The sequence below is a fragment of the Acomys minous genome (genome assembly GCF_964271855.1).
Source record: "Acomys minous genome assembly, chromosome: 1".
Taxonomy (NCBI): Eukaryota; Metazoa; Chordata; class Mammalia; order Rodentia; family Muridae; genus Acomys; species Acomys minous.
Window position 1 is genome coordinate 162,146,159 of NC_140483.1, and position 16,033 is coordinate 162,162,191.

At 41.1% G+C, this 16,033-nt stretch overlaps 1 protein-coding gene across 10 annotated transcripts in view; it reads right to left on the reverse strand.

Moving 5' to 3' along the window:
• Positions 1-16,033, reverse strand: part of CDK5RAP2 (CDK5 regulatory subunit associated protein 2) — a 176,220-nt gene that overhangs the window by 148,957 nt on the left and 11,230 nt on the right. For 9 of the 10 annotated variants that reach the window (XM_084797139.1, XM_084797141.1, XM_084797135.1 and 6 more), the window contains exon 3: positions 15,489-15,556. In XM_084797139.1, the coding sequence (XP_084653265.1) occupies positions 15,489-15,556 (68 nt within the window). Of the gene's footprint in view, positions 1-13,335; positions 13,464-15,488; positions 15,557-16,033 lie in introns of those variants that run through there. The other variant, XM_084797140.1, reaches the window with a different exon arrangement.

Below are 16,033 nucleotides of genomic sequence, written 5' to 3' on the forward strand. Positions count from 1 at the left end.
ATTCCAGTCTCAGGGGATCCAATGCCCTCTTCTGGCTCCCACAAACACTATACACACATGGTACACAGACAGGCAAGGAGGTAGAACACTCATACATAAGTGAGTAGAAAAAATGCAGTGCAAGAACTCCAAATACAAGAAAGCTATGATAATCTCAAAGCAAAGGCTCAGTCAAGAACAAGAGGGATGCTGCATGGTGATAAAAGCAATAATCCCAATGTATACAAGAAAAGGAAAGAGAAATGCACAACTCAGTTACAGTGAAGATAAACACTCCTATCCCATTAATCCAGAAGAAAAGGGTAACAGCAAAAGTAAGGAGAATTACTAAAAACGTTAAACAATGTTATCAACCAACAAGGTCTAATTTATATGCAAGAGATGCTACCTACATACTCAACTGAGCAGAGATTTTGCCAAGATATTCTAGGTAACATAAAAACCTTAGCACACTTACAAACACCAAAGCCAAATTATGTTCTCTGACCATAGTGCAATTATAGCAAAAGTCAGGAACTAAAAAGAAGAGTGAAAAATCTCCAAGTGCTTAGACATTAAGCAACATTCTTCCAACCAGTCCATGCATGGATCAAAGAGAAACCCTCAGGGGAAATTAGAACATACTCTGAATTAAACAAACATGAAAATGTTATATTAAAAAATGGCTGGACACAGTGATAACAATGCTGAGGAGAATATCTCTACTGTATCTCTCCTGTTTATACTTTAGCCAAAACAAAAACAAAAAATAAACAAAAAACAAACAAACAAAAAAGTCTCAAGTCAACAATTGAAGCCTCAACCTCAGAAGTAAGAAAATGAGCAAATGAACCAAAAAACAAAACTAAGAACGATATATATATACAAGACTAATAAAGAGTAAACTAAAAAAGGCAGAAAGAACTTAAAATTTAGTTCTTTCAAATTACCAACAAAACTAACAAACGAAACAATATGAAACATGAAAGAGGCCTGGAGGAGAAGCTCAATACAAAACCTGTATGAGTCCCCGAGCTTAATCCCCAGTCCTCAGAGAAAATCACAGAAAAAAGAATGAACTAGAGCACATCAACAGATTCCACAATAATTGCAAGGATAGCATGTCCACTTGCAACTGTCTACCCAGACATCAGACAGCAAAAGCAACAAACTCACCAAAGGAAAACACAACCTAAACAATGTTGTACCTGTCTTCAAAATTAAATTTGTACTTAAAGCCTTATAGGGACTGAGAATGTAAGTCAGTTGGTAGAATGAAGTCCTGGGTTCAATCCCTAGCACCATATAACCCACGTATGGTGGTACAGAACCAGCCCTCAGGAGACAAAGGCAGGAAGACCATGAACTCAGGATCACTCTTTAGTACACAGGCCTGGGCCAGCTTTGGGCTACATGAGTCCCTGCTTCAAAATGAAAGTGAGAGAGAGAGAGAGAGAGAGAGAGAGAGGGGGGGGGGGCAGAGAGAGAGAGAGAGAGAGAGAGAGAGAGAGAGAGAGAGAGAGAGAGAGAGAGAATATAAATCCAGTAGCAATTTCTATCAAATATTAAATGAAAAGCAGTAACAAAAATATCAGTTCTTTTCAACTTCTTCTTGGCTTTATGAGGAAAACATACTCTACCATAAGAAGACAGAAACATTACAGGAAAACTACAGACTAAATCCCTCATGAGCATAAACATAAAACCTTTGGCTAAAATTAGAAAATTGAATATACAGATTGCTGTATCATTAGACTGACCCCAGCAATTCAGAGTAATTCACTGTTCCTCAGTCAGTCCACATAAACTGCCATGCTAACAAACCAAAGAATCAAAAAGAATATCACCATATCAGCACATGCAGAAAAAATATTTGACTAAACCCAACTGCCATTTGGAGCAGGGGGAGGAACTCAGCAAAGCAGATATTAGAAACTTCATTAACCTGCTAAAAGTAACTACTCTGTGTTTGTGTGTGGTGTTGTAGTGTGTGTATGTGTGTGTGTGTGTGTGTGTGTGTGTGTGTGTGTGTATCAGAGGATGCTATTATGCTAAAACCAAGAATAAAGAATATTTCCTTTCAGAACTGCTAGTCAACACTGTATATAAAGTCTTGAACAGTATAATAAAGCATACACACACACACACACACACCATTCACATTAAAAAGAAAGCTGAAAGAATCTACAAAAAGTTTCTAGCACCTAAAAAGTAATTTTGGCAAGGACAGCACGTAAATATCCATGGTATTTCTATAAAGTAGCAACAAATGACCATAAACTGAACTTTATAAGGAACAGCTGTAACAGGTCCAAAAACGAAACCTTTTAGGATAAGCCTGTGTGCTTAAAAACACAAAACATTCATGACACCCTACAACCAATGTAAGTGAAGACTCTTAACAAATTCCTGGATTACAAGACTCTGTTTAACAAAGTATCAATTCTCTTGAAATTTACTTAAAGATTTAACACAAATCCAATTAAAATACTAGCAGGGATTTTCGTAAACAGAGGCAAGTTGATTATAAAGTTTACTTGTAACACAGAAGAGCCAGATGCACTGAAGCCAGTTGAAGGAGAAGAATGCAATACTGAAATAAGTCTTTTCAAACATGGCCACCTGAGTTCTGTCATGTAGGATAGACGGATAAAAAACAAGCTGGTGAGATGGCTCTGCAGCTAGGAATGTCTGCCCAGGCTGAGAACCCAAATTTGATCCCCAGAACCAACACAGTGGAAGAAAAACTGTCAAGTTGTCTCTGACTTCCACACACATTCACTGTGGTGCACACTGCCCATGCCTACACAGTACATAGACAGGCAGACAGATGATAGACAGACAAACGAACAAACTAACAAAATAAAAGGAGAAACGATCATCTTTCTTTCAACAAAAATGTATTAGAACTGGATATCCTTTTATGAAAAAACTCACCTTGACCTAAATTACACCTTAAACATAAGTTGACTTAAATTATATCATATATCTAAATGTAATACATAAAATAATATGATCTTTTAGAAAACACATAAAAGAAAAATGTTGGGCTCTAGAACAAGGCAAACAGTTCTTTAGACATAACACTGAAGGCATGATCCATAACAGAAAAAAAATCAATAAATTGGGCTTCATGAAAATTTAATACTTGCTCTGAAAAGCAGTGAAGAGAATGAAAAGACAAGCTGCACTCTGGGAGGAAATATTTGCATATCACATATCTACATAGGAATTATATCCAGAATACATAATAGCTCTCCAAATGCAACTTTAAGAAAACAACCAAAAACCCAATTTTTCTTGGAGGAAAAAAAATGGCAAAAGATTTGAGCAGAAGTTTCAGAGCAAAAGCTATGCAGATGGTAAATAGGTACAAAAAAACCATTTCAACATCCTTATCTTTTAGGGAAAATACAAAATAAAACTATAATGAGAAGCATATCTATTACAAGGGCTAAAACTATTTTTTAATTGACAACAGTAAATGCAGAAGGAAATGAAAAGCAAGCAGAATGTCACTCTATTGTGGAATACAAAATGGAACAGCCACACCAATTAACAGTGTGGCAGTTTCTGACCAAAACCTAAACGTACCAATGACTCTGCAATTTCACTCCTATTCATTCTGAAGAAATGAAAACTTATGCTCACAACGAAACCTGGACACAAAAGGTTACAGCTACTTTATTTTTAAGCATCAGAAGTTGGAAAAAGTTAAATGTCCTTCAAAATCCTAATGGACAGTTAGTTACACCAATAATCAGCAACAGCATCAGCAGCTATGGTATGCACACAACGAGTGGATGGCAAGAACATGCCAGCAGAAAGACACCTGTCCCAAACATTACATTAATACATGCTTCCACCTACGTGACATTCCAGAAAAACCAAAGTTAGAGGGGTGGAGAAAATTGTGAGGGATTTGTGGCAGAGAGAGTGTCTGACCACAAAGAGACAACACAGGGGAATTTTTGTTACTATGGAATTATTGTATGTGCTAACTGTGGGGATGGTTCCAAAGCCTAGAACTATACACTTGCAAACATATAAACACATTTTGAAAAATCTATGATCACATGTATCTTAGTTACTATTAGTTACAGGAGCAGACAAGTGAAAATTTATCCAACACTTAAAACTGGTAAAATTTATCTTATATAAATTATATTTCAATGAAGTCGAATAAGATAAGCCTAGTCTACACAGTGAGTTCCAGGCAAGCTAGGCCTGCACAGAAAAATGCTATCTTACCGAAAAAAACAAAAACAAACAAAAAACAAAACAAAACAAAACAGTATAAGGCTACTGAAATATGGTTAAAATATTAATAGCTACATTTCTTGGACTCTAGCTTATCTTCACATGTATGCACAAAGTCATCAGGCTTCTTTTTCAGCAATTTAACAATAACTAATGTCACATACTATTCTTTTTAAAAAGATTTGTGTGTGTAGTGTCTATGTAAATGTATTACATGTGTATACATGTATGTGTCCCTGTGCATGCATGTTCACACAGACAAAAAATGATATATCTACCATTCTCTGCCTATTCCTTTGAGACAGAGCCTATTCCTTTTCTCCCTGAATCTGGACTCAGCTAAAACAGAAGCCAGAAAGTCCCAATGATGGTCCTGTCTCTGCTGACTTTGAAGCCTGGGTTTAGGTATGTGGAAGACATTAGTTACATAGATAACAGGATCCAAACTCTGGTCCTCATGACGTCAACAAACACTATTACCCACTCAACCCTCTCCATAGCCCATATACCCCACTCTTTCTAATGAACAGTTTTAGGATTGGATAAATGTAAAGAGTATTCTATGCTGTATATATTTTTTAAGCTTTCTACCCTTACCCTTTTGTTAATAATACCTAAGGCTTCAATTTTTGTGGCTAACAAGAATAGCACAAGAAACAATTGAAATGTTCACTAAAGCTCCTTTTAAATGTTTTACAAAAATAGCATGTAAAACATTCATTCAAACAAAAGTCTATTGTGCCAGATGCTTCCTATAAAGAGAAACCTTATTCTATTACTCAGCTACAATAAAATATTTATGGCTTAGAATGCTCACATTGTACATAAAACTAAACTTCTTAACAACACTTGAAAGAAGACTTGTCCTATTTATAAAGAAGTTTTTTTAAACTGTAAAGCAAAAGCAAATATGCCTGCATAAGGTCATGTAAATGTCAAAAAGACCCAAATGAATAAAATTCGACACAACACCATCTTTCCAGCCAGCTGGCCAGCTGGCCAGTCAGTTCTCTGTCTAGTATCATTTCTCTTAAGTTTTCTCTGGCTGAACTGGTGTCTCTTTCTGGTGCTTCCACGCACCCTCTGTTCTCCGCATCTTATCAACACTGTACTGCCCCACTGGTCACTCACCTTGCAACCCACCTTACCTGTGAGAGGAGAAAACATCATCTTGTGAATACTTGCCTAGAGACAGAGGGAACTAAAACACTAGGCAGATGCTTGTGTCAAGGAAAGAGCCTCACTGTCTACAGTTGGACATCTCCTGCTAACCCTTCACTGTGTTTTGTTTCTGTCTGTTTTCCCCATTATTCTTACATTCAAAATGTGTCCCAAAGAGTTATATGATCTGGCTCCTCCAACCATGCCAGATCCATCCGGGATCATCATCCCCCTGTTCCCAATGGCCCAGTCTCACTGGGCTCCTTTCTGGTCCTCAAACCTCAGACCTCTTCCTGCTGCACCTCTGGTGCCTCCATCTCATCCTTTCCACCTTGGCTTCAGCATCATGACCAAACTGTAAGGCTTCAAGTGTATCTCAGCCAGACACCAAGCCACATTCTGCCCAGCTAGACCTCATCATAATCTACATTCATCTTACTTATTTACATGTCTCTTCTTGTTGTCATGATCATTATGTAAATTTAATACAGTTCTGTGGACCAGGAGCTGACTCTTCATCAGTTCCTCAGATCTACCAGATCTACGTACTGTATCGAGAAAAAGTAGATATTCAACCAGCATTTAAGTGAATAAACAAATTAATAAACAAACACAATCTAACTACTTTACTAGCTGTATAATTACAGTCAGGTTCATTTTGCCTCTCTGCCTCAGTTCTTCCATCTGTAAAAATGGGAGACTATAAGGATTAAAAGAAATGAGTCACAATATTTATAATAGTGCTGACCATAAGCATAAAAATTTAAACTACATAAGTACCTGAGAGTTGGCTCAGTGAATAAAAATGTTTGACACATAAGCTTAAATACCTGACAGGATTCCCAGAAGCCGTGTAAATCCAGATGCAGTAGCACCCATCTACAATGCTGGCACCTCTGTGGTGAGACTGGAGATAGTAACAGGAGAATACCAGGAAGCTCTCAGGCCAGCTAGTCTGGCATAAACAGTAACAAAAAACAAAAAACAAAAACCTGTCTCAAACAAGATGAAGAGGCAAGGATTAGCACTTAGGTTGCCACTGACTTTCATACATACACCATGATACATGCATGGCCATAGTTACAAACTACATTCATGTTTTCCTTAAGCATATTTCTGCTCTATAATAAACAAATTCAAGTGGGAGAAAAAAACTTTATGTGGAAGAACTGAAAACTGCCTACCACGCAAGAGCAATAAACACTCCAAAACATGACTTAGAATCATAGTGCTCAAAAGTAATCTAACACCAGGGCTGCATCTGCCATTCCAGACCTCGGAACCTCCAGCTCACACTGCTGGGAACTGCAGTCATCTGAAATGAGAGGGTCCCATTTGCAAGATCTGCCTCTCGGTGCCTCTGGCTCCCTCCTGCTCCCACTGCCATTCAAAGCCTTCGCTAGCTGCAAACTCTACTCAAAGGAGAAGAAAAACAGAGTCAACTGCACAAAAAAGAACTGGGCCCACCTCAACAGAAACCTCATCAAAGTACCTCCTCCCTGTTTGCTGGCTTGCCGGGCCTCCAAAGCAAAAGCTCACTCTAAAATGTCACTCTTCCAAGACAAGGACTCTGGGGTAGCAGAAACCCACTCTGCTGCTGCTGCTTGTGACCTTGGGAAGATTATTTAACATCTTTGAGTCACTGTTGGCTCATCTATAGAATGAGGATAAAATCAATTACCTTGAAGGGATGTTGTGACAACTAAATGAGCTAAGCACCTGGCACAGCCTCCCACTTAGCAATCGGTAAACAGGGCAGAGCTTTTAAAAGGAGCCATCTCTCACTGCAGCCCTCCATGAGCACAGCTTTAGGTTAACATCAAAATTTTTTTTACCCTCTTTACATGTACAAATACTGTCATACCTCACAGAGACATAACAAAGCCCATGTACTCTTGCCTCCCAAACTCTATCTCTGGTGAGCAATAGTGTGTATAAGAAGGCTCTGCCAACAGCAGCCAAACGAGTTAGTGAAATGAGAGGGATGCTTTGGAATTTGTTTCTGATGCCAATACACTCCCCGGAGTCTTCAAACCATCAAGAACACTTTTCTAGGCAAATATCTATTTATTCACAAACAAAACTGCTGCAGTAATATAATTTTAAAACTGGATCTCAGCCAAGTATGGTGGCCCATGCCAACAATCTCAGCATCTGAGACTAGAGGATCACAGTGAGTTAAAAACTAGACTGAGCAACATAGTAAGTCCAAGGTCAATTGTAGGACTACAGAGAGAAGCGGGAACGGGGTGTTGCACAGGGATGAGGAACAGGGGGCGGGAAGGACAAGCAAGAGGGGGGAAAGGGAGGGAGGGAGGGAAAGACAGACAGACAAAGCAAAACCAACCAAAATAGTGAGGCCTGGAGGGATGGCTCAATGGTTAAGGGCATTTACTACTCTTCCAAAAAAACTGTGTTTGATTCCCAGTACCCCCATGAGGCTTCCCATAACTGCCTATAACTCTAACTCCAGAGGAATCCCATATCTATGGCCTCTTAGGGCGCATGCACACATGTGCACGTCCTCACCCACAAATACATACACATATACACATAATTTAAATAAAATTAAATTTAAAAAAGAAGCTGGCTTTAAAATAGCTGAATAACATTAAATCTAAAAAAGAAGCCGGTTTAAAAATAACCAAATAGCATATGGAGCATAACCACCTCATCAGTCAGTTCTCTGCAGATGCTTTTCAGCCTCTGCTCATAAATAAACATTTTAAGCATCACAACGTAGGTGAGTTTGTAGAGCCTATTGCTTTCACATATTACACCTTAGGTATGTTTCATGTTGCTGCAGAGCTAAACATAATTGTCATTTTCTTTAAGACTGTATATAGGTATTTTGCCTACATGTGTGTCTGGGCACTACATTCGTACTAATCACCACATTAAAAGACTGCACTGTGACTGAGGAGATAACTCAGTCAGCAAAATACTTGCTTGTCATGCAAACATAAAGATCCAAGTCTGACCCCCAGCACGCAGTTGGCCTCGGGTGGCAGTAATCCTAACACTAAGAAGGTACTAACAGGAGAATTCCTGGTGCCTGATAACTCCAAGTTACGTCAGGGACTTCTGTCTCAAAATATAAGGTAGAAAGAGATTACAAAAGATAGTCTGTGTTGACCTCTGACCTTTACACACACACACACACACACACACACACACACACAGACTGTATTAAGTTTTGCTGACTTCAGTGACAGTCAATTACACCGTATTACTTTACTGAGCATTAATAGATTCAATGTGCTGTGGTTAAAAAGTACAGAGGCTTAACAACCTGAAAGATAAGGTCTAAACTCAAACCAAGCTCACAGGCAAATCATTTCATCTTTGCACCCTCCACTTCCTCATTTGTGAAATAGCCTCAAAACAAGCTTGCTCCAAAGAGTCAGAGATGACAAATGTAAAATATAATTTCCCTTGTTCCCAATTTTTCACAATTATACACAATGTGGCAACAAATACCTTCATGAACAGAGATTTTTTTTTCTTTTCCCTGCCAGTGGGCTGGATGTTTAGGATAAATTTCCCCAAAAATGGATTATTGGGCTCAAGAGTAATTTTATTTTTATGACTATCAAAATTGCTTTCCAAATGGCCTTCAAAAAGATTGTAAAAATTTACACTGCCCAGCCAACCATCTGGGCAGGTTTTTGGAGGGCATGGCCAGGACATGCAGAAGTATGGGAAGTCAGAAGGCTCAGTGCAGGCCATGCCACTCCACAAACCACTGTGCCCAACAATTAGCAGTCAAAAGCCAAACTTGCCTCCCAGACACTGCAGAGACCCCACGTCATGCATATAACTCCACAGAGAGTGGCTGTAGTTATCATTCTCCTGATCTAGGTTGGCCACTTCTACCTGTCTACCCCACCGGGCTCTTGTTCCTCTGCCCTGCCCCAAACTCTACCTAGGCTCCTCCTGGCCTTCCCTTGCCTTCATTTCTGCTTTTTCTCCTGTGGCTCTGGTTCTGCATACACCAGCCTCTGTCTCCCTCTAGCTGTGCTGTTTCCATTCATTTTATTAACAACTACCACAGAACAACCTATTTGTTGAAGGCCTAATATGCCAGGCACTGTCTTCACCACGAGCTTATGAGATAAATATTGTTTCCCATTTTACAGAGGAAGCAATCAAAATCCAACGGTTCAGTATGTCATGCATTCAATCAACACATGCTTGTTAAAAAGTCTGCTATTTTTTTAGGTTCAGTGTTGAGTAACAAACAGGAAAGTGACATGTGTTAAGCAAGTATACAAACCCATACATAATGACAAACAGTTGTAAGAGCCTGGCTGAAAAGACAGGGTGCTGAGTGATTGCTAAAGGACAAAATAATGAACTAGGACACAGCATTAGAGATAGCCTTTCTAACCAGGTCAAATAAAAATTGAGACACAAAGGACCAGATAACCAAGGAAAGGGAGACACAGTGTCCCAGGCCAGGGTGGGGCATCCATGAAGGCCCTGACACAGGAAGAAGCTGGGTGTGGTGGAGACGAGCAGTCTGTGTGATGGAGCACTTTGTGCAACAGAGATAGGAACATGCTGAGCAACATGCACCAGGGAGCTGCCAACCCCATTTGGTAGGACCTTGTGGACCACGGCAAGAACTTAGAAGTTTTATTCCAAGGTCAAAACAACTAGCAGAAAATGGAGACTAATAGGCAGAACTCGGGACAGTGGTTAAAGACCGTCAACTTTGGGCAGATTTTAGCCTTTCTTATATATCCTTCAGACACCATGCTAGGTTGTTTTTATACCACGGCTCATAGACTGCTGTGTCACTATTAGAGACTTCTTTAGCTTCATCTTCACAGGAGGTTCTGGAAGCCACGTAGGGGGCCACCAAGTCAACAAGTCAAACCTAAAACCCAATTTTCATCACCTTCAAGTCCGTGCTGATGACACATCATAGCGATTCTTAAAGCTGTAGGGCTGTAGAAATGGGGCAGAGGAAAAGGGAGCTGCTCTCCAGGGACAAATGCCTCAGAGCACAGGTATTGCAGAGCAAAATTCAAGATACAAGCCTCCTTGCCAATCACGTTAGACACTCAAATCTGACCAACTGTCTCAGCTGAACGAAAGCCTTTCAGCAAGTAGTGATAAGGGCTTTGACCTAAGAATGCGGGTGGCTCCGCTCTGATAGCTCAAGTTGGAGCATGACGCAGACCAGCCTTTCAGCCTCACCCACCTAAGGTTGTCCCATCTACTTAAAGAAGATACCAGTAGGAAGTCAATCCTACTCTTTGGTCTACTGTTGGTTCCATGTAATTTTGATTTAAAGTTTGGGGCATTCAGAACTCCAGGTTCCAGTCATTTATCCCTACCCTCAAAGATTTACAGAAATATAAAAAGACGATATGCACAAGGATATTTACCATAGTGTTATATACATCGCTGAGAAATGAGAAACCTGAAGGTCTCACAGGAGGCAAGTATGATGAACATACACATGTGAACACAGGTCCCTCGCTAAAGCTCCCATGAGGACCAAATGAAATGGAAACTACTCATGCTACTCCCTGTCAAAAGTCAGAGTTGAAATCTTCTATTCACACCAGGTGTGTGACGTTCCATTTATCCACAATCATGTTTTTGAAGGAAGAAATGTCAAGGTCTATTCCAGGTCCCAGCAGAGAAACACAGGCTTTCACAAAATGCCTCCTGCACCAGGCCCCATTTGGTCAGGAGCCCCATTACACTGACACGCAAAAGTCAGGTGCCTAGTGAGCCAAATTTCTTTACAAATTCCCCTGCCTAAGGCCTTCCATACACATAGCTTTATCATTGGCTAATGCAGACAGTGGATGACAAGGTACAAGTTTCAATACCCAAAAGAAGGAACCTGGTTTTCATGTCAGTGTTTGCACAACACTGTGAAACCACAAGGAAAACTGTGTGCCAAAATGGCTGGGTTCGAAGCCTGAGTGAGTCCCCAGCCCTCTGGCCTTCCAGCCCCTGACTGTCCAATAATCAGAGCTCTTCAGCTCAGCAGCTCTGGCCCCACTCTCCACATCTCTTCTCATGTTCTGACCTGACTCTCCGCACAGCTGGCCTCTCTAAGACCTCAATCCCCACAGTCCACTTTCTGACATCATTCCCATGTCTCTCGGCTCACGCTCTGCCTCTGCCCTCCACATCTCTTGCCTCCATGCCTGGACTGCACCATCTACATTTATCTCTTCCATGCCCTAGGGTCTGGCCCTGCTCCTTCCAGACTAGACTTCAGATCTCCCTTAACCCTATCACCTTGCCACCGGCCTTGTTCCCCTCAAAACTCTACTCTTGGGTGATCTTTTCAAAGTACAGTGTCTGGTCACTTACTTCCCCATCTATTCCTGGTCCCCTTTCATCGTTAAGACAAAAATCAGCAGTGTAACAGTCAAGAACCTGACAGGCCTACCTACTTCCAGGCTAGAATTCCTTGAGATAGTCTCAATCTGAGCAAAACATTCCACGGTTTCCTAACTTTCTTAACATGCCCTCTCAATGCTGGATGTGACTCTTGCACAGTGTTCTCCAAGCCCTCTCCACTTGCCCAACCCCTGTCTGTCCCTGATATCCAAGGAGGTGATGGCACATTACCCTGTGCTTGCTCACTGTGTCACTGCACTATCCTCCTATCCATCCTCCCAATCAGAACATGAGGAGGAAACTTACCTAGGCACAACCCACTGAAGATTCCCCAGTCCCTGGCAGACAGCCTGGCTTGTCCATGTGAAACTGTTTATTGAACAGATGAACTCTGAGCAAAACCACCAGTATCAATGCAACTTATGATGTCCACACGGTGGTCACCTGAGTCTAGAACAAGAAAAGCAGGAGTTTCCCCTTTAACTCAAAAGTGTTCTGCCTCCCTTTAATATTCATGGCCCTCTAAAACCCACTTTAGATGCCAAGTTCTTTCCCTATAAGCATCTCCCTGAAAGCTCAGAGTATCACCACAGAGATTGAAGGCCTGGACCACAAAATGTAGCTCAGGCCAAATGAAAAATTTCAGTGACTTCTAAAGACCTGAAAGGGAGACAGTGAGAACAGTGTGGTCATTTCAATTTCAGCTGCAGAATTTGCTCTCGAAAATGCTACAATAAAAAATATTAATGCCATAAAAACCTAACAGCAGCCAAAGGACCACAGTCATAAAGAAAAAACATAAATCCTAAAACATATTGGCATAGAAAGCTCTCCCTCACCTTCAAGAAAAATGAGATTTTGGCCATCAAGAACAGTCTGAGCAAGAGAAACTTCAATCACATGGTGGAGCTGAGAAAAATGACAGTAATAGGACAGTAAGGAGAAGGAGGGCCAGCTGACACATGGGTGTACTCAATGCTAGGACAAAGGCTCCATCCTCACAACAGTAAAGGAGGGGAAATACAGGGAGGTGAAGTGGCTGAAAGAAAGTCATCAGCAAAACGGGGTCATCAGACAGCGTATCCAGAGAAGCTGTGGTCCTTATTAAGGTCCTCAGAGAACATCCTTGCCACATCACATCCCCAAGCCTCAGTATCTTAGAAATCTTAAATAGAGCAGGACTCAGGATCTCTTCCAGTTCAAAAGGCAGGTGTGAGGCCAAAATTACACAATGCTGCAAAATTTCCTGATCTGGTAATGAAATTTAAAACTGTGTTCTTCAACAATAAATAATGATTCTTAATCTTGCAAAGCTGCTTTAATATAAAAGGAATGTCTACGAAGAGCTTCAAACTTACAGTGCCCAGCTCAGAGCCAGAGCCTAATAAACAGCAGCTATTATTACTCTTATGATCAAATAGGAACAAGCATTTAACAGGAGAGCGTATTTTAATTATACACGATGTGGAACAATCAAATCTCATTCAGTTCAGGCCCCAGACCCCACAGCATTAACAGCGCATGTACAGCTGAAATTATAACAACTCAAAGCTCAAAAATTACTTGTTTCCATTAGAGATCTGACAAGTCATTTCTTCAATTGGTCACTGGTGGTTTGCAGATAACTATTAGCCGTAATGAGTATTCTAAATTAAATCCAGAGACAGCACCACTCTGTTCTGTAAAGACAACTGGGGAGAAAGAGGCATAATTGTAGGCGTCCTTCTCTCTGTGTCCTCCATCTTCTCTCTGATAAATATCTCCTGTGTCTTGCATAGTATGGATTTCATTTGGTTACAAATGAAGAAGGGTCTAATTCTTCCCATGATAAATGAGAGTGTTGAGCAGGTAACTTGTTAAAGAGAATTGGAATTGGGAAAGTAACCTTATTTTCCTGTTACTTGACAACAACAACACCCCCCCCCCAAACAAATGAAAGACACAATGCTTGAGCATCAAAGCTAAATCTGTCACCAGTAATCCATTCTCTGACAATTACAACACAGGACTGGGTACAGGCCACCCACATGCACTCACCAGCCACAAAGTGTACAAAATGAAAGGGAGGGCCAAAGCAGCAGAATGCTTAAGGGAACTCAGCAGGTGGGGAGCGGCTCAGTGGGTACCAGCTCTTGCTATGCAGGCACCAGGACCTAAATGTAAATCCCCAGCACCCACTTAAAAGAAGTGGGCAGGATCAAAGAGAACTCTTAAAAACTGTGATGCTGAAGTGTACATCTCCACAACTGACAGCTTCTGTCAAGAGTGCAGGTGGGGAAGTACTGAGTTTTCTTTAAGGAGCTGGCCACTGAGAATTTGCCCATGCTCTAGCGGGTATATGAGCAACACAAATTAGACCTGATTGTTTGTTTGTTTGACTTTCTTCTTTTGGATGGGGGTCATGGGGGAGAGTGCGACTGGGAAGTGAGTGTGCTTGGGGTTAATGATGTGAAATTCCCAAATAATCAACAAATGTATCATGGTGGGGTGGGGGGAGAAAAAAAGGAAGGAAGGAAGGGACAGAGAGAGGGAGGGAGAAAGAGAGAAAATGCCAAACTGAGGAATAGAAATTTTCACTCATGTCATTAATGAAAACCATTTGTTGTGTGAGGACTGTAATGTCTGAGCAAGTTTTTAGTGGATAAAAGCCTATCTTAATACATGAATGTGGATGCTAATACTGTGAGTTCCTGTATTAAAATCGCTTCTGGAAGTTAAAAACTGGGAAGGGCCCTAGATGCCTGTAAGCCCAGCCCTGGGAGGGGCAGAGATGCTCTAAATCATTGCATTACCAATATTAACAGATGTGAGGATCTTGCTGGCCAGCCAGTAGCCAGCCAGCCTAGCAGGAAAGGCAAGCTGCTGGTCAGTGAGATCCTGTCTCAAGGGAATAAGGGAGACAGTGACAGAGGAAAATATCTCCATCTTCCTCTGGCCTTTATATCTACCCACACAGACACCCACACCTACATGCTCATGCTCATGTGTATATGTCAATATACACATAACATAAATATACCACCCACTTAAAAAATAGTTAAAATAAATCTTAAAAGAATATTCATTCTCATCAGGGAGGTGGTGGTACACACCTTTACTCCCAGCACTTAGGAGGCTGAGGCAGGCAGATCCCTGAGTTCAAGGCCAGCCTGATCTACAGAGCGAGTTCCAGGACAGGCAGGGCTACACAGAGAAGCCCTGTCTCAGAAAAAATAAAACAAAAAACAAAATATTCACATATAAAAAATGAATTTGAATCCCAGCTCTGTCTCTTATATATTATCTGACCATAAATCAGTCTCTCCTACCCTGTCAACTCCTTTGTAAAGTAGGGCCAATATAAAATAGCACATGAAGTGAGGCAAGGACCAATGAGGCCTCACGTGCCTATGATATTGTCATATCATGTGCCTACGCAATATTGTCACCTCCACTTCACTGCACCATATACCAACACCTTCATCTTCAGGACACTAAAAACAACAAACCAATTACCAGGCAGAACCTACCACAACCTGTATGAAAGATTGGTTGTGTGTGTATGTGTAAAAGCTTCACCGATAAGGCCCCAGGCCATGAAGGCACCACCACATGGCCTGCCCCTGCCTCTGGCATTACTCAAACAGTTCTCAAGAAACGTGTCTCTCCCAGAGCTGGCTATAAGATGGCAGCAGACATAACTTGTTAGAGGAGAATGACTTGGTGTCTTCACTTACATTTTCAAAGTCCTTCATGTTCCGGGCTCTGGTAGGAGAGACCTTTTCTTCTGACACATTTGGGAGCACTATAGGAAGGCAAAACACACAAAGGAAATATTAGGCATGCGGGCTGCTCAGATTCCTATTGAGACTGAGAGCCCAGGAGAGAAAATCAGAACAGCACTCACAATGTCCCTGCGGGCACATCCTACAAATCCAGGGAAAACACTAAATTATGCTTTCTCAATATTGATAAATTACCTAAATTGGCCCTAACGCAACTGCATATGTCAAGGGATGAACCCCAAACTTACATGGGGCATGTGGCAAAGCAGACGTTCTTAACATACTTGCTCATTCTCATGTGTCAGGAACTGAGACAGAGACTGACGAACTTGAAAGAGAATTGGCAAGCTCTTTCATAAAACACCACTGACTATTTGTAGGCCATACACATAGCCTAAAATCTGTCATGGTTACTCAACGTCTGCCACCACACAAGAGCACCCTCATAAAGCAACTCATAAACACAGAGCCTGTGGTTCAAGCGAGTTGCCTTCCAA